Source organism: Porites lutea, chromosome 8 (assembly GCF_958299795.1).
Source record: "Porites lutea chromosome 8, jaPorLute2.1, whole genome shotgun sequence".
NCBI lineage: Eukaryota > Metazoa > Cnidaria > Anthozoa > Scleractinia > Poritidae > Porites > Porites lutea.
The window spans coordinates 12,483,843-12,508,369 of record NC_133208.1 but is presented as its reverse complement, the minus strand read 5'-3'; the positions used below and the strand labels follow the sequence as shown (position 1 = coordinate 12,508,369).

Sequence of the window (24,527 nt, the reverse complement as noted above, 5' to 3'; positions counted from 1 at the left end):
TGTAAGCAAAGATTTAGAAGCATGTGTTCTGTTTGAGGTGTATTTTTTGGTTTTTAAAGTTTCCAAACCAACTTTTTTTTCCTTCATCTCAGTTTTAACTAGTTATTCAAAGCAGGGGAAATTACATACAATTCAATAAACTGGTTTGAAAGGTTAAACAAAAAAGTAAATTTTTAACAACACATACATGCAGACCATGATAAACTATACTTTGAGGGTTTTATATTTTTCTCTACTGCAGGTTAATTCATAGTCTGTGTGGCATGCACTAGAATGGCATGGAATGCAACAATGGGGACCATAAAACAATGCTTGACACCCAAGCTACTTAAATATTCGGGACTCATTCATGTACTTAAATTGAGCTAACACAGAAAATAAGGGCAAGTCTTCAAGGTAGCAAGGTTTGACCTACACCCTGCAAGACCGACATGGCATCTATAGACTGCGAGCGGTTGTCTTTCTTTTCTCAGAGCCAGGTGCGGTGAGCGAAAAAGTCAAAATAGGTATACAAATTTTTTTCTTTACTTGAGCTTCTGCCTTCATTCCTTGCAGCAAAGCCACTCCCCCCAAACAAATGCTCTCATTCTACTGTGTCTCAAAAGAAAAATAAGAGACTGCGTGCAGTCTATGGCATCTATGGGAAAATGATTGGCCAACATCTGCAAGACAGGGTTTTTGTAGCAAATCACTTGATAAATACAGTCATGTAGAACTACAACTTGCCCTCACAAAATAAGTTTTATTCAAGCATTTTGAAGAAGGTTTATTTATTTAGCTGCCTCTTCCTCCTTGGCAAATTGTTGGATCATCTCTTTTCTTTTCTGCTCCTGGCGTTCTTCACGCCTCTGTTTGGCTGCCCTGTTCTTCTGTCTGCGAGCCTCAGCTTGATCACTGTAACCAAACAAAAGTTTGTCAGAACTGGTTAATTTGGAGGCGTTATAACTTCTGATAAAATAAATTTACAGTTTTAAATGTTATTCCATTAAATCCTTAGTATTAAAAAGGTTATCTAATCCATAAATAGCCTTCACTGCAGATGTAATCTAAACCTGGTTACTAATGTCTGCGAAGCAGCACCGATATCTTTGTTCTCCTCCCCCAGCGGACTCAACAAATTACCAGACGCGTTTTGAATTTCCTTTTAACGTGATTGGCAAATTAACAATGGCTTGTTTAACAGGCCAATCATGGTGCGTGCTCAAATCCTGCTACACAAGTGAAAGCCCAGCACAAGGATCAGCGCCGTTTTGCAAATGGACTTAACCAGAAGTAACTGTTTATTTCAGTCTGTGACACAGGCTAATCTATAGCTTGCCTGACTGTGCTTTGCTAACAAATAGTTTGTTATAGAAAGTACGTGGCAGAAGTATGTGAGAGGAGCCCAGGACTGAAGTCAATAACAGATAATGCAATCTCAGATCAGTCAGAAAAACTCCTTAGTTGTTGTTTGCACACTTAGTCACCCATCCTTCATAAGAAGAAGGCAAGGCCGGCTTAATAGTGTGCAATAGTTAGACATTACGCAACTAAAAGACTAGGCCAAAAAGGACAATGATGTCTTGCAGACACAAATCCAAGGAAACGTGATTGTTAACAGATAACATGAGCAGTAAATGAATGTGCCTCTACAATCCCAGTCTAAAAAACTTGGGACACTTCCAATTTTTTGAGCTTGCACAGTGCAGTCCCTTTGCCCCCTTTGCTCTGAGCCCATATTTCGTACAGTCAACTCCCGATAACTCGAACCCTTGCTAACTCGAACCTCGCGCTAACTCGAACCAAAATCGATTTCCTTTGGATTTCCGTCATACATTCACTGTATTTTACTGTCGGTAACTCAAACCCTTGATAACTCGAACTCCCTAATTTCACTCGTCACCATTTGATTACACATACTAATTAGAAATGTGGGACAAGGGGTTATCTTACTGAAACAGAAGATGACTCGCCAACTGGCGACCAGGTCTTAAAATGTAGTCGCCAGAACCCAAATTTTAGTCGCATTGGCGACCAGTGAGTTGCAATTTCGAGCCCTGGCATCTGTTCTTAAAGGTAGGAAATAATAATAAACAAAGTCTCCGAGTACTAAATTACAGGGTACACTCCTTCCCATATAAAATTCAAGATTTTTCAATGACTTTTAAAGACTTTCCACACGTTCCAAATAAACTATGAATAAAATCCGATAATGATAGGCTTTTGTTCTTAGGGGCAACCATTTCTAATGAAAACTCATTTGTAAGTCCATACCTGACTTTCATTTTCTCAATGCCTATTTTACTCTGTTAGCTTCAAATTGGTATTTTCCAAAGTTTTGTGAGGGTTTGAAAATGTTCTTTGACAAATTCAGGGACTTTCAAGGATTAAAATGAATGAAGGAGAATTTCAAGGACTTTCAAGGCCTTGAAAAAGGGCTCTAAAATTCAAGGGTTTTCAAGACGCATATAAACCCTGCAAATACGAAAAGCGTGTTGCAATGCTTAGTTGATGAGATAAGAACAATCCACCACAGTAAAATACAATACTACAGAAAAGTACTACAGTATAATATATTATTACAAACACTACATGTAAAAGAAGTTCCTACCTGAGAAGTTTGGCACGCTGCTTTTCAGCCTTCTTCCTGTGGATGTACTCCATTAATACTCTCTTGTTCTTGAACACATTTCCCTTGGCCTTCATGTAAAGGGTGTGGTACATGTGGTTATCAATCTTTTTAGCTTCTCTATATTTTCGCAGCAGCCTTCTCAGCACTCGCATACGCCTCATCCAGATGACCTTTTCAGGCATACGTGCATTGGCAGTACCTTTTCTTTTACCATGTCCGCTGTGTCGACCCTTCTTTCTGGCTTCATCAGCCTTGCGCACACGAGCACGGCTATGGATAATTGTTGGTTTCTTGATGATCAGACCATCTTTGACAAGTTTACGAATATTTTGGCCTAAAAATGCAAAAGAAATGAATCATTTAATCCTATATCTCATTAGATATCTTCATCCCTTATCAAACTTGCTTTAAATTCATGCAACCAAACTATGCTGTTGCTCTGACAAGGTTTCCATGGTAAAAGAAAAATACTGCTACTGACGTCAAAGTGACAGTTGGGTATGCATTACAAAATAGGTTTAAAAAAAAAAAAAAAAAAAATTGAAATGTTAATGATAAAAGGACTGTCCAATTTCAAAACAGCTTAATATTCAACAAGGCCAAGTTGTTAAAAGCACCGCTAGCAGTACTCCTGAGTTAACAACAAACAGAGCACATGAGTTGTCATGGTAACTAGCTTTTGGATGTTTTTGCACTCATCATCTTAGGAACAAATCCAGCCTGAATGTTGGAAACAAATTCAGGTTTTCTTTATCACGACTACTTGACATTGATCACCACTTGACAAACACTGGATTTTCTTTTCATAAGGGCTTTCTTGAGAAGGGTTAAACAAGGCTCAAAAACAGAAATAAACACTCACGCGAGTTGGCATTAGCAATTTCATTAGTTTCATTAGGATCCAACCAAATCTTCTTTTTTCCGCATTTAAGGACACTGGCTGCCAGCCGCTTCTGAAGTCGCAAAGTACTATAAAACAAAGCATTCACTATGATGTAGTAAATGAAAATGAAACAACATGAAACCTGTCACACAAGTTTATAATGTCAAGAAAGTGTCCCTATAATGAATGAGAAACAAAGCACTGCACTTTGAAACTGTAGCAGCTGGACTTAGAACAAAACAATATATATATATATATATCTATCATAAAAATTAATTTCTTGGGAGCTATTTCCGTGGGATGCCTGTGGCACTACCACGGTAAAAATCCGGTTTGGTTGTACCCAAAATTGCAAAGCCAGCCAATAGGATTGCGTAAAATCTTTATCGATTATCTTTTCTTCCAAGCCGACCAATCAGATTGTACAAAATTTGTATCGATTTGCTTCCGCTGAAGAAAAATGAAATCAGAACGTTCCTTGCCAAATTTGTCGTGCTTGAGTTTTCCCACTCGTGGTTTAGGATGGCTTGTTAACCAGCAAAATCCTTCGGGATACTGGCAAGTCACGAAAGGCGACCTAAGCCAAATTATTTCTTTCCTTCATGATTCTTTTTTGTTTAGGTCTAGCTTTTTCAGAAGGTTTTAGTAGCGTCTGGTTGCGGGCCGTGATTTCCGATAGATTTTTCTATTCGGAGTTCCTGGCAGTTCGCCAGTTTTTGCCGAGCACAGCTAGAGTTCAGTTTTTTTTCTTTTCTTATCGAAAACACCTTGACGATGGGAGGTTAAATCGCGTAAATTTCACCTCGCACCCTTGACGATTGGCGTTGAAATCGCGAAAATATTGTCCTCGTCGATCGATGACTCAGTTTCGGCATGGATTGGACTTCTGGATGGGACACGGATCAGGACATGAGTAAACTTATTATACGTTGGAATCAGGGATAATCATTGGAACTATGTTAACTTTGAGACCTTGGAAACACATGGCAATTAATTTTTAACCGTATCAAGAGCATCTTGGAATATTAAACTTTCATCTTGTATTAAAACATTGGAACTTTATCAAACTTTGTAACCCTGGGTTCGACCCTGGATAAAGCAAGCGGATGTTTTGTTTTGTTTTGTTCCATTAACCTAGATAAAACGCCATTATGCTTCCATAGACCAACGCATCCCACGGAAACGACTTTAGGCGTCTTGTTCTTCATTAATTTCACATTTAGCTATACCACCTTGGTATCACCAAAAAATTGCCTGATAACAGTTGTCACTAACTGAAACCTTACTCTCTCTACACTGGATAACAATAGGACTAGGTCCGGGCCCAGTTGTTTGAAGGCTGGTTAGCCCTAACCAAGAGTTAAATTTTAAGCTGGGTTTCTTTTTCTTTTGATCAAAAGCATTTTGTTGGATAATTTTCTCTAATCTTTTTCGAGTAGCCATTTATCAAATATTATTGTAGACAAAATTTGCTTTTTAAGCTAGTTTCATATCTGAATTCAAATTTCACACTAACCCTGGGTTATCTTAACCCAGCACTGAACAACCTGGTCCTAGAGACAAATTAATGGTTCCTTTTTAATGCAATTTACAAGCAAAGCCAATGTTTTAGAGTGTGAAAACAAAAGCTACTCTTGAAATTACAATATACTATAAGCATCAGGGTTCACCGATGAATCAGCAAATTATTGCAGCCCTAGAGATAACGTAGCTTCCAAGATCATGATCTGGCCTTCCCATCACAAGGTACAAATGTACATGACAAGGGCTCTCTCGAGCTCTGGGTGGCGACTAGTCACTATAATCTCATGCACTTTCTGATACAACACTTCAAATGTTTTTGAACTCTGGACTGATTCACAGTATCCCTTATTCCTATACCCTGTCCACACTAATGTGTCTTCAAACGCATAGGTTTTCGTTGTCATTGAAAATGCATCTATAGATTTGTCCACATTGCTGCCTTAATGCATTTTTGACTGTCCACACTAAAACGTGCTTAAGCAATAGAATTTACATGTGGTGACATAAGTTTAACTCTACACATATGCTACAAACACATGTGCCTGCGATATTTCCAGTCATTGCTTTCATTTTGATGCGTTTTCGACTGTCCACACTAGTACTGATACAATATATATGCGTTTTCATTTTGATCTGCTTTCAAAACACTCCGTTTATTAGTGTGGACAGAAGGCCTAACCGTATCAAAATGTATGTGTTTTAAAACGAAAACTTTTAAATTCTTAAAACTGTACTGATTACTTAAATTATCTCCAACTGATGTCAACAAAAAAATTACAAAATTATTCTTCACAGGTTTTCTGATTCCCAAAATTTTAAGCACTCTCCTGCTGAAGCATATCACCTATTTAGCTCATACTAAAAAAATATGAATATTCTGATAATTCCTCCCAGTTTCTCACAGCAGTAGGAACTTCACCTACCTATGCTAAATCTATAACAACACGTGCAACGATTTTAATCATTTTTTCCTGTTTTACAAAGATTATATTTTATATAAACCATATCACGGCAAAAACTAATGTTTAAGCTTTGTTTTGAATGGTTTTTAACGCAAGTATGGTTAATATATAGCGTTATAATGCCTAAGTTTATCCCAGAAGTCCACAACTATTCCTACCTCATAATGGCGGCGAGTGAAAGGGAAGAACGTGGTGGTGCAATTGCCTATAGGGGGAGGCCTACGAATTTATCAATAGGGTCTGTGAATATTGACCAACAAAGTGAGTTTGTTTATCGTATACAGCGGCTATCCCCATGAAAGGTGAAGTAAATTCACGTGGAGTTAGTGGGCGAAGTTTTACTGGAAGCGTTTGTGCAGAATTTAGAAGGTTTTTTCGCGTCAAAATGCCGAAATCAAAACGAAATAGAGCAGGTAAGTTTATCTGAAACTTATTTATAGTTAAAATTCTCATGTTAGACCTTTGTAATCCCTTTGTTTACTGAATAGTTGTCGCTTATTCACGATCTACTTGATGACTACTTCAGGCTACATGCATGTGAGCTTACTTGTGATTCAGAAGCACAAGACTTTGGGGCTGTAATCTTTCTACATAACGGCAATTTTCCTTGTCTCTGTTTGCTATTAGGTGATTACGTACCCGTTTTTTTTTCTCTCAGATTCTTTTTGGTTATGACCAGGCACTAGTCCCAATAAGAACAGTGTCCTGAGATGATGTTCCTAGGAAATAATTATGATGCTTAGTCCTTGGGAACAGTTTATACCCAATATCTAGCACTTTCCTCAGACAAACTTTGTGAAGACATCAAGACTGTCAGCCAAGATATAAAGATAAGACAAGATGCAAGTCTAAAGTGTATATTTTTTCTTTTGCAGTGTCTCTCACAAAGACCAAGAAAAAAGGATTAGAGCTGAAAACAGGACTAGTAAAGGAGGTAATAAACATAATCTGTTTTAATGATCCACATCCTGGTTATCCCAACAAAAATAGCAATAATTGCAGTCAACAAGAGGAACCCGCAATCCTAATCTACAGGTCGTTACTACGCATGCGCCAGCATTCGTTTGGACTTCCACTAAGAATGAGTGGAATGCACTGAACACAGTTTGATCATGCGCATTTGGACCTTCTACCCCTCATAATCTGATCATGAGTGTTTTGACCATCTGTCATGAGAAACCTGTATGTTTAATGAGAAACCTGTACACATAGTGCACACAAAGAACAAAAGCGTTTGACCTTAGATCGTTGTTGCCTGCACTCTGTAACCTTTGGTTATTAGTTGAAAAAGGGATGATGGGAAGAGGGAAAAGGTGTCATCGTCCCCTTCAAACTTTGTTTTATCCCTATCCTCAGCCTCCCTATAACACAATGAGGCCTGTGCAGAGGAAAGAGATACACCAGGGTTTATTCTAGAAATTGGCCAATAAGGGTCAAATGGGCTCCCTTCTGTAATTTTAGGGGACCCTTTTTCAAGAAAGGGGGTCCCCAAAAGGTATTTGAACTCGTTGGTACAGACTGTTCTATGAGAAAATGAAGGTTCATTGACGCTTTGCTGCCATTTTGGGACATTCTGGGCAACTGAAAAAGCCTTGGCTCGAATTACTGTTTGGTGAAATAATGACTCAAACGAAGAAGAGAAAGGCAATTAAGATAGTAATCAAATCAGTATTGTTGTCAGTGATGTTTTCAAATACTTTAATTTAAAAAATAGTACTTATCCTTGGGTCTATTTTTTTGCGCCCCATTTGACACGGCAACGTAAATTTTATGCAGCATTTTTTTCCAAATTGCGGAAATCCCACAAGGCTGCACTCTAGAATAAACCCTGTACATAGTAGTTTTTTCCTTCAGGAGTTACATGAATTTCTATGATGGAAAAATAAAGAAAAATAATCTTTTTCTAGATCCAAGAATGTGTAGATAACTATGCCTATATCTATGTATTCTCTGTGGAGAATATGAGGAACAGTAAATTAAAAGAAGTCAGGAATGAATGGAAACACAGCAGGTAAGAGACTTCATTACAAGTAAAAAGATGAAAAAAAAGACGCTATCTTTAAAAGCATTTAAATTAGAAGAAATTAATGTACAGTTTTGCCTTCCCACTTTCAGACTGAAACAGTCAAACTCCCAAAAAATTTCAACCTTGTTTCCAGAGCTTTTTCCCTTTCCCCCTTTCCTTTCCTATTAAGTAAGAAAGCCCTGGGACCAAGGTTGACTACCCCTAAGACAAGACCAGAGGGACTGTTGCTTTTAAGAGGTGTCAGGTTTATAGATAGTTTAAGGAAAACACGGTGGAACAGAAGGCACCAAACTGTACGTGTCTGTTTTAGGAAGATGTCCATCCTACAGAGAGTTGACTGCATTCATACATTTCTGCCTGTGGTTAAAATTATTATTGTGTGAGATGATGTTGGTTTTCAGTTAATACTGTCAGGGATATTTATTTTCACTCCTCGTGTAGGTTTTTCTTTGGTAAGAATAAAGTCATGATTATCGCACTTGGCAGAGATAGAGAAGCTGAATACAAAGAAAACTTACACAAGATAGCTAATGTGAGTATAACCAGGGCTATCAACAAGGGCTGGGGTCAGACAAAGGCTTACGACATCATATGATGTCAGTTGATTTTTTGTTCTGCCTTCATGCCTGATTCTGGTCTTTTTTTGTGTACTGTGGAATTAAGTGATGTATCTGACTATGATAAAGATATAGCAAAGTAAACGAATATTCTAAAGATGACAACAATCCTTCTCATTTGCCATCATCTTTTAAAACATTCTTTCTTGCAAATCATTCTACGTCATACTTTTAATGCGGCCGTCCAATAGGGCAGACATTTTTGGAGGCAAATTTGCATGTTTTGAAGAAGAAGAAAATGGGTTTTGCAATATTTTTGACAAGTTTAATCCAGATACATATGTGACCCTCCACAGGATTTTAATGCTAAAGGTGAAAGCACGCGCACGACACGCTTTCACTTTAAAACAAAAGAATTTATTTTAACACGCAATCTTGCCTCATTAGCAATTTCTTTTGTTTCAGAGGACACGCTTGAGACAATTAAGCGTGAGCAAGTCGAACAAAAGAGCGTGTTAAAGTTTTCAAACAAAAGCTCCGTGCGTAAAAGCACAACACGCTTTCAGTGTGCCCTAAAGCACGCAAGGCATGTTATCTATAGGTTAAATAAATTTCCTCTACAAAAAGGAACTGTAAATGATTATGAACGGCACCCTTTTTGGCAACTATTGAGAAAGAAAAAGTTATACCTCAGCGATCGAAGCGATAGTATCTGATTGAAATAACGTTGTTGCTTGAAAAGTATAAACAGTGAACGGTGTGACCTACTGGATTTATGGGTAGAACTATAATTTTTTTTTTTTTTTTTTTTTAATATAATTCTTTATTGAAACAAATTGATATTAATACAGCAAATAAGTTACTTACCTACATAATTATAATGTTACAATTAATATTACTAATACTAATAATATAATACAAAAAAAACCAATATCACTAACAATAGACGGTAACCAAAAAAAAAAAAAAAAAGAAAAAGAACAAAATTCAAACAAACTAGAAATGTGGATGCTTATTAAAACCTTTAAATAGTTAAGCATTTACAAGAGGCGACACTATCCATTTAGCTTCAAAGAAATCCTTTGTTTTTTTACTATGCAGACTTATATATTTTTCCGTTTCATATTTTACAGCAATTTTCTTTTTAAATCCATATATATTCGGAAGAATTTGACTTCTTCTACAATCCCACAAGTACAATTTCCCAATCATAATTAGATAGTTTAGAAGCTTAGCAGAAGGGGAGTTTTGTCGTATCATTCCAACTAAAACATCTTGCAACGAAAGTCGAATGTTTTCCTTTAGAACTATATTAATATTAGCATTGCAAAATCAAAGTTCTTTCCAGATAATACAGCGTGTTTAGAGTACTAAAGTTCAATCCGAGAATTAAATCTCTGTCAGTCACACACTGAGAAAAGAGAAAAAGAACTAAATTAAAAGTAGTCCGCGTGAAATTCTTGAAGGCAATCATTTGGTCCATAAAGTTCGATCATTGAATTAATTCATCGAGCTCGATCTAAAGGGGTGACGCTCAAGCTACTGGAAAGTGATGTTGTTTGAAGTTATGTGGTCCAAAACCTGATAATATGAGTTGTGTCGCCCAAGATTCAAAGAAAAGTCGCCCGCAATCCTCCCTCATTCTACGGTGTTTTTAGTGTACAGATTCTTGTTTTTTTTCGTCCTGTGAAGAACGAGATATAGTACACGTTTACAGCGCTTGATTCCTCTTAGCATAGCGTACTGAGATATCTTCACATAAGTTATGATTGATAGCGCTTCGTTCGTCAGGGGCACCTGACGGCGATTTCCTCCTAAATGCATCCTAGCATCTTAGGACAACTTCAGTCTTTTCGAAATTACCAGGGCTTCAGCATTATTTTCCCGAAAAATCTAGCTTCCAATTAAAAGTTTTAGGAAAGTGAGAATTTTATCGTATTTTCGGTTCCGAAAATTTTAGGATTCCTTAATTCTCTACGAAAAATAGCTTAACTGGGGAATGAAATAGAAAAAATTAAACTTCAGAAAATCGTAAGGAATTTATTAGATAACCTTCGAAAATTGTAAAATTCTAGGCAGTTTTTGTTTCTCCGATCTAATTACCTTCGTTCGTCTCAGCATGGCTTAAAGAAATATATTAAACTAATTTATTCAACTTCATTTCTCTGTGCATTACTGCTAATAAATATTCCGGTGGCATGACTATAATTTTCAGGTGACATAACTTCAGTGCCTCGCGTATGATAGCAGGCCTCTTTGCGATTCCGGTCAACAGCCGACAGCCGGAGGAATTGGTTTACACTGATCTTGCGTTACTTCCAGGCTAGACCACCATTAAGTCGTGATTTTCAAATGGCCACGGTTACGATCAAATTCCAAAAAAGTCTCAATTGGTATATTTGATTCACTTCGACCAGTTATCAATGCTGATTAAATCCGCTGAAAACCCAAGCCATTTTTATCATCTTACTAGCGGTTTTAGTAATCAAGCGTGTTCAGCGTGTCTTACCCAAATTGTACGCTAACCGTGCTATAACACGCACACTTACCGTGACATATGGCAGGCTACAAAAAAACAAAAGGTCTAGCGTGTTAAATTTGCCAAAACAAATTAAAGGCAAGTGTGTCCGTCTTTGTTTTTTCAATTTAATATGCGCATATCCGTGATCTACGGCATGCTAAGCGTGTCGTGCAAGCGTGTCGTGCGCGTGCTTTCACCTTTAGCATCAAATTCCTGTGGAGGGTCACATATGTTACACCTACATGCATTTAAGAAATTCAATTAAAATAAAAAAAATTGTGTTACATAAACTTTATTAAGTACGTGTTGCTTCTTTAGAAACTTAAAGGACAATGTGGATTAATGTTTACAAATCAAGCTAAGGAAGATGTTATCAAGTAAGGCAGTGATTTGTTATTTTCATTTCATTTTAAGCTGTGAGAAAATAGTGAACTACAGCTGGTTAATTAACAAGAGTTAAAACTGATGAAACCTTGTTATTTGCATTAAAATTATTTTGTTATGTTTCATTATCCCTGAAAAGCCCCATAAGGGGAGAGGATAATTAAGTATTTATTATTTTATTATTATTATTATTATTATTATTATTATTATTATTATTATTATTATTATCATTACTATTATTATTATCCCATTTGGGGGGAGTAGCAGTGTTTCATGCTAGAGAAACCAGGTTAATGTGGATCTTGTTGGCTTGTGTGAGCTTTTGTATTACTGATCAGCTTGGTGGTCACCCTTAACAGACCTCTAATTTTTTGGTTTAGGTGGTTTAAAGATTACAGTGAGTTGGATTATGCCAGATCAGGCAATGAAGCTACAAGTGATGTAACAGTAGATGCAGGTACTTTTTATGGTTTTTGATTTTTTTTTCATCGTGATAGCTGAAAAACTGAGTTGGGAGAAGTGTATCAGATGCATGGTGTTTTAAAGTGAATTTGTTAAACAGCCAAGCAGTGGTGTGCTTATTTTAAAAAAATATGCATGATCTACATTGTAGAATTATCTGGCACCAAGATCTTGCAGATAATTCACATACCTCTAATTTTAAAGCACCTGGCAAACCCAGAAACAATCAATTTTGGAAGGAAGAGAAATATACGGGAGGGCTCGTAACTAAGTAGAGGGGGGCTATGGCATTTGGTTTTTTTGGGGGGGGGACATGAGTATTTTTGGTTGGCTTTTATGGGGGGCTATCTAAAATTTCTGTCAATGTGACTGAAGGTATAAGGGGGTGAGGGGCATTAAAAGCATTTCAATAAAAACCGTCATTGTATTCCTCTCTCCTCCACGGGGATCTCTGTGTCACTAGAAGGCTGAGAAGAGGGATGAAAGGGAGGGTGCAGTGGACAATGATGACAAACAGGGAGGTGCCTTTTGCTCTTCCCATCATCCCCATGCACATTCTTATTATTCAAAAAAAAATTATTTAAAATTTATTAATGGAAAAAAAATGCTAACCGGAGCCTCTGTAGAGAAGATAGTCTGTGTTCTAAAGTTTATAATCCTGTCGGTAGTAAGGTTAGATGGTGCTTATGAGTTTGATGAATTTAAGTTTTTCAATCCAAATAAATACAGCCTGTTAAAGTTAGTGGTTCTTTTTGCTTATTCAACAATTAATGATTTTATTGTCATATTTTGGTCAGATTTTTAGGTGGGGGTGGTGGTAGAGGAGGGTGCTTATAGTTGTGCGATATGGAACGGGGGCACCAAATTATAGGGGGGAGTACAAAAATTGCACAGGAAAGAAAACTAAAATCACCATCCCCCCCCCCCCGCCTTTAAATGATGAACTCTCCCTACCATCAGAAAGGTCCGAAAAATTTCCGAGCTCCAGATGAGATTCTAACTCATACCCTCATACCCTCAATGCGGGAGAAGCCATGTTCAGCTCACATTAAGGGATCATTTCCCGAGTGACAGACCAAGAAAATTAATACATGTAAGTGTTGCAGTTAATTTTTTTCTCAGGTAATTTTTACTTTTCTTTTGTTTTTGGGTACAGAAATGTATGCTAATGAAGTTGAAACAAAGTAAAAATAAAAATTACCTGAGGTAAAAAATTAACTACAACATAAGCATTAGTTTATGGTGGGGATGACATCTTGTGTTATCAGGTTGTGGGTAGCTGTGGCAGTTGTGGTGGCAGTTAGTTGTGGTACAAGACTTTTAGACCTGTGGCCCATTGACAAGGGTTATACTTCAAGAACTACAACTGTAATATGAAAATGGAATGTGTATTGTTTGTTTTGTTGCAATGTCTAGGTCCTTTGGATCAGTTTCAGCACTCAATGGAGCCACAACTAAGACAACTGGGACTTGATACAACTTTGAAGAAAGGTACATGTAACTTTTGTGTTTATGTCAAAATACTTATTTCATTGCCTTAAAGGTGGCAGCGTGGACCATTACAGTTATCTGTAAGCTAGAAGCAATCAATCTATGATGTACTTTCTAACTGCGATATTTTTTTAATTTAGGGAAAAATGCCTCTTATACACTCATGTGTATTTAGATTTAACAACACTTTATGTTTTACAGGAATCATAACGCTACAAACGGATTTTCAAATCTGCAAAGAAGGTGATACATTGACTCCAGAGCAGGCCAGACTTCTGGTAAGGATATTGATTAAAATGCAACTTTCTGTTATATCCTTACTTGATATTCAGTCAATTTGTTATTTAAGCAAGTGATATATTTACAATCAGGAGTTTAATTTTTTAGTTATGGCAAGATACATGTATATGCATTTTGAGTGTGAGATTTATGTTAAATTGAATAATTTCTTCCTAACTTATTTTGTGTGGAAGGTGTTTGAAAAGGGGTCTCTTCACCCTGTTGCCATAGTGACAGCTCATAATTCTGAATACATAATATATTCTTATTTATACAACAAACAGAATGGAATGGATAAGCAAGCTATATAAAACAGTTGCCAGGGTCTTTTTTACCCCTGCCTCCAAATGCTCACATGTATTTGCAGTTCATTCTGGGCCTTACTCACTCCTTATGTCTTAGTAATTTACCATTTAGCCTTTCTCCCAACCTGCCCAGCCTAGGGTCATGGAAGTAGGTACAGTAAAAAGAAAAAACAGTCACATACAAATGGTTGAAGAACCCCCTCCCCTTAACTGAGTGAAGAGAAGCGACGACCGAAAACACGTGAGCTGCATTTGCAGGCTTCCCTCTCCTTGGGAGAGGAATTTTAGGGGAGGCTTTAAAAGGTTTTACAAATTAATAACAACATTTAGAAACTTGAATTAATTCGCTTTTAATTCTTAGTTTATAATATTATAATAGCTACAGACCTATACATTAACCTGTTGATTACTTTGCTTAATAATATATATGCTATTACACTGGCTTGGATTCAATTTTTTTGTCAATTACACAATACAAAAGTCTCTGAAAACACTTTATAAACCTATCTTTATGTATCATTTCTTTGTTATACATGTAAGCTGTAGTTTACCTCTAAGTTATGTATCTACATGTATACTACCAATGAAAAACACGAATCTCTTAACCAAATAATTTGTGTGGACACACGTGCCAAAAAAAACAGCATGTTGTGTACATTTTTTGTTTTAAGCAATAAATTAAATTTAAAACTTGCACATCTCCCATGCAACTGAACGCACGTGCACAAGTTTTGCGGCATTCAGCCTTTCTCTTCCTATTAGAAGACCGTTTTTTAACCAGTTCAGTCTCATAGCTGATTATATAATGGCTGAAATGGGTTGTTACCACCTCATGTGTTCTATTTTTCATTCAAACAGAAACTCTTTGGAAACCCAATGGCTGAATTCCACATTTCTCTTTTGTGCATGTGGTCCAATGATGGAACATTTGAAGAACTTACTTAACTATTCTAATTTTAAATTTCTGTATACAAAAGCCATTTGTTTTATAAACAACTTTGTACAATATTCAGACCAATAAAAGACGGAAGAAAATTCGTCTTATTTCCAGAACTAAACACGCTGCCTTTTTTGCTCTTAGTCTTTGCTGTCCGTGACTGGCATCAGTCTGTGGGAGGACAAAACTAATTCTGCATGTTGGTGTTTTAAAAACTAAAAAACGCTTCTGTTCTAAAGAACAGTTAGTTGTGTGGGCCTTGGTCTTTTAACCCAACTTTTGATTTTTAATGTAAAACCCGAAGTGCGTTAATTGTATACCAAGAATACTATCTAAATTTATAATAAAAACCTTTCACGATTCGTAATAAATATGTCTCAGTGAAATCTTACATGTGTAAACTACGTGTAGATTGTTTTATCTCTCAATACTCTCTCTCTGTTACCTTTGTGTAATACATGTAGTAATAAAAAAGTTTTGTTTGGTAACTTAAACCAAGGAAACAGAAACGTTAAACCTCTATATGTGGCACGGAGAAGGCTTCACAGATTTTCAGTTATTTTTGCGGCGACAAGAGGAGCCCGCAATCCTAATCTCCAAGTTGTTATTACGCATGTGTCGCATGTTTGTAGCCAGCATTCGTTTGGACTCCACTAAGAATGAATGGAATGCATAGAACGCAATTTGATCACGCGCGTTCGGACCTTCTATCACTCGAAATTTGATCACGCGTGTTTTGACCATTTGTAACGTGAAACTTACGCAAAGCACGTCGTTAGAGCAAAAGCGTTTTGACCTTCCATCTTTGTCGGCCGCACTCCGTAATCTTTGGTTATTACTAGTTTTAGCCATAATTAATAGTCTCGTATTGGACAAGTGTCTGTGGGATTTCTTTATGAAATATAGCATGTAGTCGTACAACCTTATTAGCTCAATGATTATACCTTTCACCGAATTGTCTTGTTTAAACCATTTGATTCATTCACGGATTAGCTCTTTTAAATATTTAAAGAGATAATCTATGTTCGTTACATCTTATTCTAGGTTGTATAATAATTATTTAAAAGTAACTTAAAGAGGCTAGACTACGAGTAGTCCCCATTTTTCCTCAGAGATAGTAGAGCGAGCGAAACGCGAGCGTGCGTGAAAATCACCCCACGCGGGAAAAGCGAGACGTAGCGGTGAGGCATTCGCGGCCGCTATTTCTCGTTGGCTAACCCAAGTAAATGTCAAAACGCTTTGAACCTGGCTTTCCTTCAGTATCAGAGAACATTGATTGTTAAAAATATTGTTTCTTATCTATTAAAAGCAGCAATCAACTTTAAAAGTCGTCCCTTTCCCATTGTCTCCCCTTCCTCATCTGCCTGTTCTCCCCCCTGGGCGTGGTCAGCTGTACTCTCTTTCCTTTTGCCCTCAATCTGATATTGAGCAGCTCTGTTATCAGCCACCTGAGCTTTCTGCTGTCGTCCTGTTGGCTTTGGTCCAATAACTGTACGCTCGCCTTTCTTGCTTGCCTCTTCCAACTCTTTTCGTATTTGACTTGGCGACTTGTAAGTGCTTTCCTCCTCTACATCGGCGAACTCTACTGGAACCAGTGGCTTTGGCGGCCTTTTAGGTTTTGCCTTCGTTTTCTCCTCCCCAGGGCTTGATGTTTCTTCCTCATTCAATGTCTTTTCTACTTTTCTTGGCGAAGTCAAACCATCTTCGCCCTCCGTGTTGGCGAATTGCACAGGGACCCCAGGCCTCGGCGGACGAACTGGTTTAACTTTCACTTCATCAGCAGCTCTAGGTTTTTTACCTGACGGTGCTTGAATTACTTCATTCTGTAACCTTTTCTTTATTTTACTTGGTGATGTAGAAATCTCCTCTTCATCAATGTTGGTAAATGTTTGGAGAACCGCGGGCTGAGGTGGTCTTGTCGGCTTCTTCTTTCCACCATCAGACGGACTTAAGTCTTTTTCCAATGGCGTCTCGACGATTTCGTCGTCAACCATGATCATAACACTGTAAGGTTTTACTTCCAATTTCTTGTTGTTTTTACTTTCATTACCTTCGTTCAAATTATTTTCTCCTCGAGGAAACAAAGCGGGTGTCAATTTTTCTTTCATCTTTCTTGGTGGAGGAGTTGGTTCAATTGGTTTGTGTGATTCGGCGTCACTATAAGCTGTAGTTGGCGGGTCATTTGCCTGGATTTGCCCAAATTCTTTTTTGCCTTCTTGTGGCAATTGCTCGTTGTCAGTAATTCGTCCATGGTCGTCGGGGAGCCGAAGCGAATCACCGCTTGTCCTATGTGTCACGTGATCGGTATCGACGATGTTAGTTTGTTCATTGGTTTCATGATCAACCGTTCTCAGTTTTTCTATTCCTTGAAAGTCAAGGGGTAAACTATCTGTGCTATCATCAAAACCAATCCGGACGTCATCAACTTCGTCCGTACGAAGGACCCTTTTGCCTCTGTGTTGAGTGTCTCTCATAAGCTGTTCAAAAGGGTCGAGCGGTCGGGAGTCGGTAGCGTTTAAAGGATCAAAGGTAACGAGTAGCATTTGTTCTGGAAAAACAGGGGATCCGGCTGATTGAAATGTGAGGTCTGTGACGTTTGTAATCGAGGAGGAATTACTTGAAGGCAATGTGTTGAACGGGAACATATCCTCCGATGGTGGCTCGATCAACAATAGCTGCTGACCGGACTCTTCTTCCGTTTTAACATGGACAGCATTCTGTTCTCTCTCATTTGTAGGTAGAAGATGGAAGAAATTTTCCCGAAGATCTCCATCTGTAAAGGAACGGTTTCCGTAGGTGTTCTGCTGTTCTGGTGTACCCTGTATTCCTGTATCAGGGATAATTTCTCCTCTGTCTGAAAGAAGCATTTTGTTTGATTGTCCTTCAGTCAATAGTAACTGTTCATAATTGCTCTGGGAAGGCTCTGAGTCTACTTCTGTTCTCTCATTGGGAAGATACTCGGTGGGTTCAGCAAATACTGGCCGTTGGTACTTCATCTCAGATTCAGTTTCCTTTTCCACTCTCCTACTTACCCTGTCCTCTTCTCTGTTTGGCGTAGTTGTTTGGTCGACTGACTGTGACGACTCGTCCAAGAAAAGTGATTGTCGATCATCCACATTTGGCTCAAGAATTTTCTCCAGGCTCTGGCCAAGATAATGTACGTCCTCGCTTCGTGAATTTGACTGCGTCTCAACAACTTTTTGCTGCTTGCTCTCTTGCTTCGGTGAGAATTCCTTGTCATCGATTGATTCTTCTGGTGTCGTAACTGGCGTGTTCAGAGACTTTGCATTGGCCGTTGTCGTCACAGGAACACCAGACAAGCTCTCATTATCTGAAAACACCGGAGTACCATTCCCCTCTGCTATTGGAGTGCTAGTCTCTGAGGGCACAGGCGTGGCATTCTCTGAGGGGAGTGGTGTACCTGTTTCTGAAGCCAGCGGAGTAGCAGTTTCGGAACGCAAAGCCATTGGTAAATCAGTACTTGATTCTATAGGACCAGATGCAGAAAGGAGATTTTCATCTGCGATTCTTTCGTCTAGGTAATCCAACATAGACTGTGTTGATCTGAGAGAATCAACAGAGCTGTCACGACTTGTGTTCGGTCGCTGTCGGGACCTGAACCGACTGGGCCTCCCGTGATCCGTTAGAACGTAATCTGCGCTTCTTCTTCGCAATTCGCGAGGGACAGGTCGAGTTCGGTGAACCTTAGCTTCGTGCTTCTTTATATCTTTTAGAAGCTCATTTTCGAGGTCCGTTACTTTGACCTGAGCGGTGCTAAGTTTGTCTGACCAATCGCGAATTAGTTTCTCTGCTGCAATTGGGTTGGATTGGACTTCCGACACACGGACAACAGGAACGTTTGGTTCGGCATTTGCCCTGCCCTTTTCTTTAAGCGTCGCCTCTAACTTTACTATCTTTGCTTTGACGTCAGCCAATTCCTTCGCGAGTCTATCGTTTTCATTGATGAGTTTTTTATTTGCAGACTCGGTTTCCCTAACTTTCCTTCCAGTCTTTTCAGCTTCATTCTCCATGTCCTCTATCTGTTCCTTTTGCATTTTAAGCTTTGCGTCCTTTCGTGCGAGGTCCTTCTTCATCGACTGCAAACTCCTCTCAGCTGCGTCACGGTTGTAATTGGAATTCATTACACTCTCCTCCTTTTCTGCAAGATTATTTCGAAAGCTATCTGTGATCTGTTTTTGATTTTCCAACATCTTCTCCAACTCGGTATTTTCTTCTTTAGTATATTTCAACTTTCTGTTCACTTCTTCAAGTTCTTCATGTAAATCATCGTTTTCTCTCAGCGCTTCCTCAAGGCGCTGTTCAAGACTCGTCGTCCTACCACGCGTTTCTCTCAGAAGTTCTTCGATTTCATGTATGCTTTCCTCTTGATTCTCTTTCGTCACTTCTAACTCGGAGATAGTTTTCTTAGCCTTTGCTAGCTCTTCCTTCATCTTAACCTTTTCCTCCACGCTTTTATTTTGTAAGTCATCTTTTTCTGTTATGCTTTTCTCAAGCACCTGAAGTTTTCTTTGAACAACGTCATTTTCCCTATCCTTAATTTCAACTTTTTGTTTTAAAGCCGAACGTCTGTCTCGTTCGTACTCCAGTTCTTTGAGAAGCTCTCTGTTGACATTTTCAAGCTCTTCATTTCCGTCTTCCAATGTTTCGTGACTTGATAACAATTCCCCTAGTTTCTTTTCCACCGTCATGAGCTTTTCTTTGAGCTCATCATTTTCTCTCTCCATTTTCTCAATGTCCTCTCGCGCTGTTGCAAATCTCTGCTGAAGTAGCTGTTCGTTTGAAAGTCCATTGTCCCTGGCCATCTCAAGCTCGGAAAAATTTTCCTCTGCAACTCTCAGCTTCCTCTCTAAATTGGTAAGTTTACTCTGGCTTGAATCCAGGTCGTCTTGTGCTCTTTCGAGTTCCTTTTCTGTTTCATTATAATCTCTCTCCAAAGCACGATACTCGCCTTGCCTTGCCTCTAACTGTGTCTCAAGCTTTGCGATTGTTTCTTTGGCTTCGCAGAAAGATTTTTCAGTTTGTAGATTCTTGTCTTCCCCCCTCTCAAACGCCGTTTCTAAGTCTGTTATGCTTTCGTGAGCTGCTGACAGCTGTTGTTCAAGAGCTTTCCTCTCTTCGTTACTTTCCGCTATCAACGTTTCCAGTTCTTTGCTATTGTGAACTGCCTGTTCCACGTCTTTCTTCAATTGTTTGTTCTCTTCACTTAGTTTTCTGACCTCACTTTCGCAATCTCTTAGCTTATCAAAAAGGTCTTCCGTTTGTTTCTCTCCTGTGAAGATTTCTCTTTTAGCTTCGCTTTTCTCAATCTCCAATGCAGCTATTTTCTCATCTTTTTCAACGATTTCTTGCTCCAGTTCCTTTTGATCACGTACAAGTTTTGCCTTTTCTTGTGAAACTGTGAAAAACTGTTCTTTAGTTTCAATCAACTCGGCTTGTAAGTCCGAAATCTCAGTTTGATTGTTGCTGGAGAGCGACTTGATTTCGTTGTAACGTTGTTCAGAGATTAATAATTCTTCTCGAAGTTCTTCTATGTCATTTTCTTTTTCTCGAATAGTATCTTGCACTGCTGAGACCGTTTTTGCTTTTTCTTTGTGAGAATTTTCCAAAACATGTTCAGCGTCCTCCAACTGTTGCCTTAAATCTTCATTTTGTTTTTGCACATCGTCCAAATTTTCCGATACTTTTTCGTGTTTTTCTTGTTCCACTACGACCTTTTCCCTCAATTCTTCAACTTGGTGCTCCAGCTGTGCAGATCCCTGTTGTTCAAGAATAACTTGCTGCTGCAAAGCTTTGGTTTCCTTGTCCATTTTCCGATAAGCCTGCTCCATCTCTCCAAGCTGAACTTGCAAACTCGCATTGCTTTCCTCCGATTGGTGTAGAAGCTCTCTCAAAGATTTCTCCTGGGTGCGTAAATTGTTTCTTTGTTTCTCTAGATCAAGAATAATGGTCTGCCCTTTTAGCAACTCCTCCTCAGCGTTGGCAGCAGTCTCCTTGGAGCTATCAACAAACTCCTGCAAACGCTCTTGATCCTCGCATAGCACCGACAGCTCTTTTTGTAACTTAGCAACTTCATCATCCTTTGCTAACAATTCCTCTTGCATTATCTTTTGAAGTTCTACCCTGTTCTTACGCTCAGCTTTACACTCATTTTCCGTCTCTCGAAGATTCTCTCGAGTGTGTGTTACCTCTGACAACAACTTTTCATGCTCCACATTCATGTTTGTTAAACTTGTTTCATAGTTATGAATGTTTTCCTCCAGTTCCTTTGTTTTATTCACAAGGTCATTATTATCATCTTGTAAAACTTTAGCCTCGTTCTCAAACCATGCTAGGTTTTCTCGAGTGTGTGTTAATTCCATCTGCAGTTCTTCATTTTCCTCGTTCATTTTCGACAAGCATAATTCATATTCAGTTATTTTACTGGCCAGATCGTCTTTTCTATTTTCTAGTTGCTTTTTATTCCTCTGAGAATCTGTGTACTTTTTCTCTATCTCCCTGAAGTTTTCCCTTGTTTGTTGTAACTCTAACAATAGATTCTCCTTCTCTGCATTCGTCTTCGCTAAACGTGACTCATAATCATGAGTTTTATCTGGCATTTCGTCGTTTTTGTTGAGAAGTTTTTCTTCCTTGTGCTCCTGAACTGCGTTATCCCTCTGCTCCATTTTCTCCTGAGCATCTCGAGTATGTGTTAACGCTGATAACAATTCCTCTTTCTCCGCGCTTAATTTTTCTGAACGTGTCTCGAGGTCTTCTACTTTTCTTTCAAGTTCTTCTGTTGTCTGATGATGTTCAGTGATAGGATCCATTAGAGGCGTTTGTAAGTAAAGGCCGTCCGATTCGTCCAGAAAATCGATAAGGCTCTCCTCCACGGGCTCATGTTGAAAATGAACTTCAGCGTTCTCTGGAATTGTTTCTAGAACAGGCTGTAAGAACAATTTTTCTATCGGTTGCTCGTCTATAACAAGCAAACTTTCTTCCTCCTCACTGGATTCTAATGATTCCTCGTTATCGACTAGAGACACAACTCTTTTCCTCTCCTCCAAAAGCTGTGTGAGATTCTTCTCTCTATTTTCTAACTCGTTCTTTTCAGCAATCACTTTAGCAAGTTCCTCTTTCATTTGTAGTAGTAAACTCCTCGCTTCGTGTTCCTCATCTTTAAGATGCTCATTCTCAGCAATCACGTCTGCCAATTTTTCCTCTGTTTCCCTGAGTCTGCGAGTTGCGAGAGCTAAATCCTCGCGAATTTTCGCTTCCTCGCTCGTTTCAAGATTTTCCTCATACAGAATAGGTTGTTGAGGATGGAAAAGGAATTCCCTTCTTAATCTGTCAATGGCCCTTTCTCGTTCCATGTCAGAGAACCCACTGTCTGGACTGGCTGGTTCTATAGTGGGATACAGTGGCGAGTTATCTTTCGCTGTGACGTCTCTATAAACAGATTTAGCGGTTACCTTTCCCGCAGATCTTGAAAGTTCCATTTCTTGCTCCAGAAGCCTTTTTGACATTCGTAAAGCATCCATCTCTCTGTTTTTCTTGAGAATGTCGTCAGTCAAATCATCGATTTGATTATGTAATACCACTAACTCGTTTTGTAATTCTTTAATTCTTTCATCCTTTCTCTTCATCAGGGTATTATGTGCGTCCAGTCTCATTCTTTGCAAGGAATTTTGTTCCCGTGCATTTTGCAACGCCTCTTCTAATTCCTCTATTTCAGTTTTGCTTGTTTCATATTCTTCCTTTAGTCTCCTATTTTCTTCGTTCAAGCCTTTGTTTTCTTCCACAACATCACGCATTCTTTCATTCCCCTCATCATCTCTTCGACGTTCATCTAACTGTCTCTCCAAATTAACAATTCTTTGTCTGGAATTCTCTAACTCCACTTGCAAATCCCCCTTTTTTGCCTCGCTTGACTCGTAAAATCCTTGCAGTTGTGTAAGCTCCTTCTTCGAGAGATATAACTGTTGTTCAACTCGAGTGTACTTTTCCAGATTGGCCATCATGTCTTGGCTCAACTCAGTTTCTCTTTGTTCGTGTTTTTGTCGCTGTAGCTCCAGTTCGCCAACCTTCCTTTCCAAGTCATGCAGTTCTTGTTTCATTTTAGAGATCTTGTTGCTGTGGGCTTCAGTCGTTGTTTCGGAGCTCAAGCGATCAATCTCTCTATCTGCGTTTTCTTTCTGTAATCTTTCATTCTCGATCTTAAGCGAACGTTCTTCGCCTCTTACAGCAGCCAGTTGTCGTTTCATGGTGTCCACAGCTGTTTTCAAGCCTTGATTCTCTGCACTAACAGAAGCAAGGAATCTTTCTTTGTCATTCAATTTATCTTTGTAACTTTCACATTTGCCTCGTAAGGCTAAAATCTCTTTTTCCAATTCAGGCAGATTACCTGTAGAAGTGTTTGCCTTGGAATTTCCATCGTTTATACACCTTTGTAAATATCTGGTCTGCTCGGTAGCGCTGCTCAACTTTTCTCTCAGTGTACTTACTTGCTCTTCGCTAAACTGCAATTCCTGCTGCAATCTCGCTCTATCTTGTTCTGCATTCAGGCGATTTGCATTCACTCTTAAAACTTCGTCTTGAAGATTTTTGACGTCTTCATGCAGACCTCGGTTTTCAGCCTTCAAGCGCTTGAGTGAACTATCTTTGGACATAACGTCTTTATTGTAAGACTCGCACAATTTTTCTTGAAGAGCTACTTTCCTCTCCATTCGCGCATAATCGCTTGTCTCGTATTTGCGAAGCCTTTCTCTTAAACGTGAATTTTCCTTCATGAGTGTTTCGCTCAGCTCGTCATGTTCAACAAAACCTGGCGACAGTTTGTAACCGTTTTCACGTGCGTGCCCACCCGTAGCTTTAAAATGCATATTTTCTCCTCTTAATTTCTCTACTTCCAATTCTAATGTATGTTTATCAACTTTAAGACGTTCGATACACGCGTCTTTTTCTGCCGTTTCTCTGTTATGTTCTTGACAGATTTCATGATGTTTTGAAAGTTGTGCGTGCATTGTTTCAAAGCTGGAGATTAATTCTTCTTTCTGTGCTTCCATTTGTTCAACATACTCCAGCAGGGCGACTTTCAAATCGTCCTCCAATTTAGACACCTGTAAACCTAGCACTCTAACAAGACTATCGCGCGCAACATGCGATTTATCACTCACTAAATACGTGTTTTGTGTGTAAAAATCAAAACGCGGCGATTCCATCCCTACTCCAGAACTTCTTTCGTCGCTCTCATGTTTAAAGTCATCAAATCCGTTCACGCTTTCCGTGCCCGGCGAAGAACTTCCATTTTGTCCATTGAGTCGACTGTCTACTGAATTCCTTGAATCAGTAAGGGCCCTTAATTTCGTTAATGTTTCTTTAGCCATGGCAAGTTGCTTCAAAATATATTCTTTGTCTCTAGCAAAATTCGCCATGTTATTGCCACAATAAGACGGTCTTTGGTAAATCCGCTCCACTCTTGTCTGGCAAATCAAGGTTCTATCGCTGTGCAAAAATAAACCCTTGTATCACAAGTTTAGTCGAACAATCGCAAACGAAATTTCCTTTTCATTACAGCTTTTGAATTTT

The 24,527-nt window shown here is 38.7% G+C and overlaps 3 protein-coding genes across 3 annotated transcripts; 1 reads left to right on the top strand and 2 right to left on the bottom strand.

Annotated features, from left to right (window-relative positions):
• Nucleotides 1-722: 722 nt before the first annotated feature.
• On the bottom strand, nt 723-6,183 carry LOC140945070 (large ribosomal subunit protein eL19-like). The gene is made up of 4 exons (XM_073394139.1): nt 6,139-6,183; nt 3,474-3,580; nt 2,591-2,945; nt 723-894 (listed from the first exon to the last, which is right to left on the bottom strand). Exons 1-4 carry the CDS (start codon nt 6,141-6,143, stop codon nt 771-773), a joined length of 591 nt encoding a protein of 196 aa, XP_073250240.1. The 5' UTR covers nt 6,144-6,183; the 3' UTR covers nt 723-770.
• Nucleotides 6,184-6,257: 74 nt separating this feature from the next.
• Nucleotides 6,258-15,049, top strand: LOC140945068 (mRNA turnover protein 4 homolog). The gene is made up of 9 exons (XM_073394138.1): nt 6,258-6,393; nt 6,856-6,914; nt 7,888-7,991; nt 8,448-8,538; nt 11,403-11,461; nt 11,849-11,925; nt 13,347-13,421; nt 13,623-13,699; nt 14,864-15,049. Exons 1-9 carry the CDS (start codon nt 6,276-6,278, stop codon nt 14,948-14,950), a joined length of 747 nt encoding a protein of 248 aa, XP_073250239.1. The 5' UTR covers nt 6,258-6,275; the 3' UTR covers nt 14,951-15,049.
• Nucleotides 15,050-15,968: 919 nt separating this feature from the next.
• LOC140945064 (uncharacterized) lies at nt 15,969-24,273 on the bottom strand. Its single transcript, XM_073394132.1, has one exon. The coding sequence runs from the start codon at nt 24,158-24,160 to the stop codon at nt 16,238-16,240; it is 7,923 nt and encodes a 2,640-aa protein (XP_073250233.1). The 5' UTR covers nt 24,161-24,273; the 3' UTR covers nt 15,969-16,237.
• Between the last annotated feature and the right edge of the window lie 254 nt (nt 24,274-24,527).

Coding starts and splice junctions, on each gene's coding strand:
- LOC140945064 (XM_073394132.1), bottom strand. CDS start 24,160: ATGGAATCGCCGCGTTTTGATTTTTACACACAAAACACGTATTTAGTG.
- LOC140945070 (XM_073394139.1), bottom strand. Junction 2,946..3,473: donor AATTGCTAATGCCAACTCGC/GTGAGTGTTTAT, acceptor TTGCATTTTTAG/GCCAAAATATTCGTAAACTT. Junction 895..2,590: donor CAGCGTGCCAAACTTCTCAG/GTAGGAACTTCT, acceptor GTTTGGTTACAG/TGATCAAGCTGAGGCTCGCA.
- LOC140945068 (XM_073394138.1), top strand. CDS start 6,276: ATGAAAGGTGAAGTAAATTCACGTGGAGTTAGTGGGCGAAGTTTTACT. Junction 7,992..8,447: donor AATGAATGGAAACACAGCAG/GTAAGAGACTTC, acceptor CTCCTCGTGTAG/GTTTTTCTTTGGTAAGAATA. Junction 13,422..13,622: donor TGATACAACTTTGAAGAAAG/GTACATGTAACT, acceptor TATGTTTTACAG/GAATCATAACGCTACAAACG.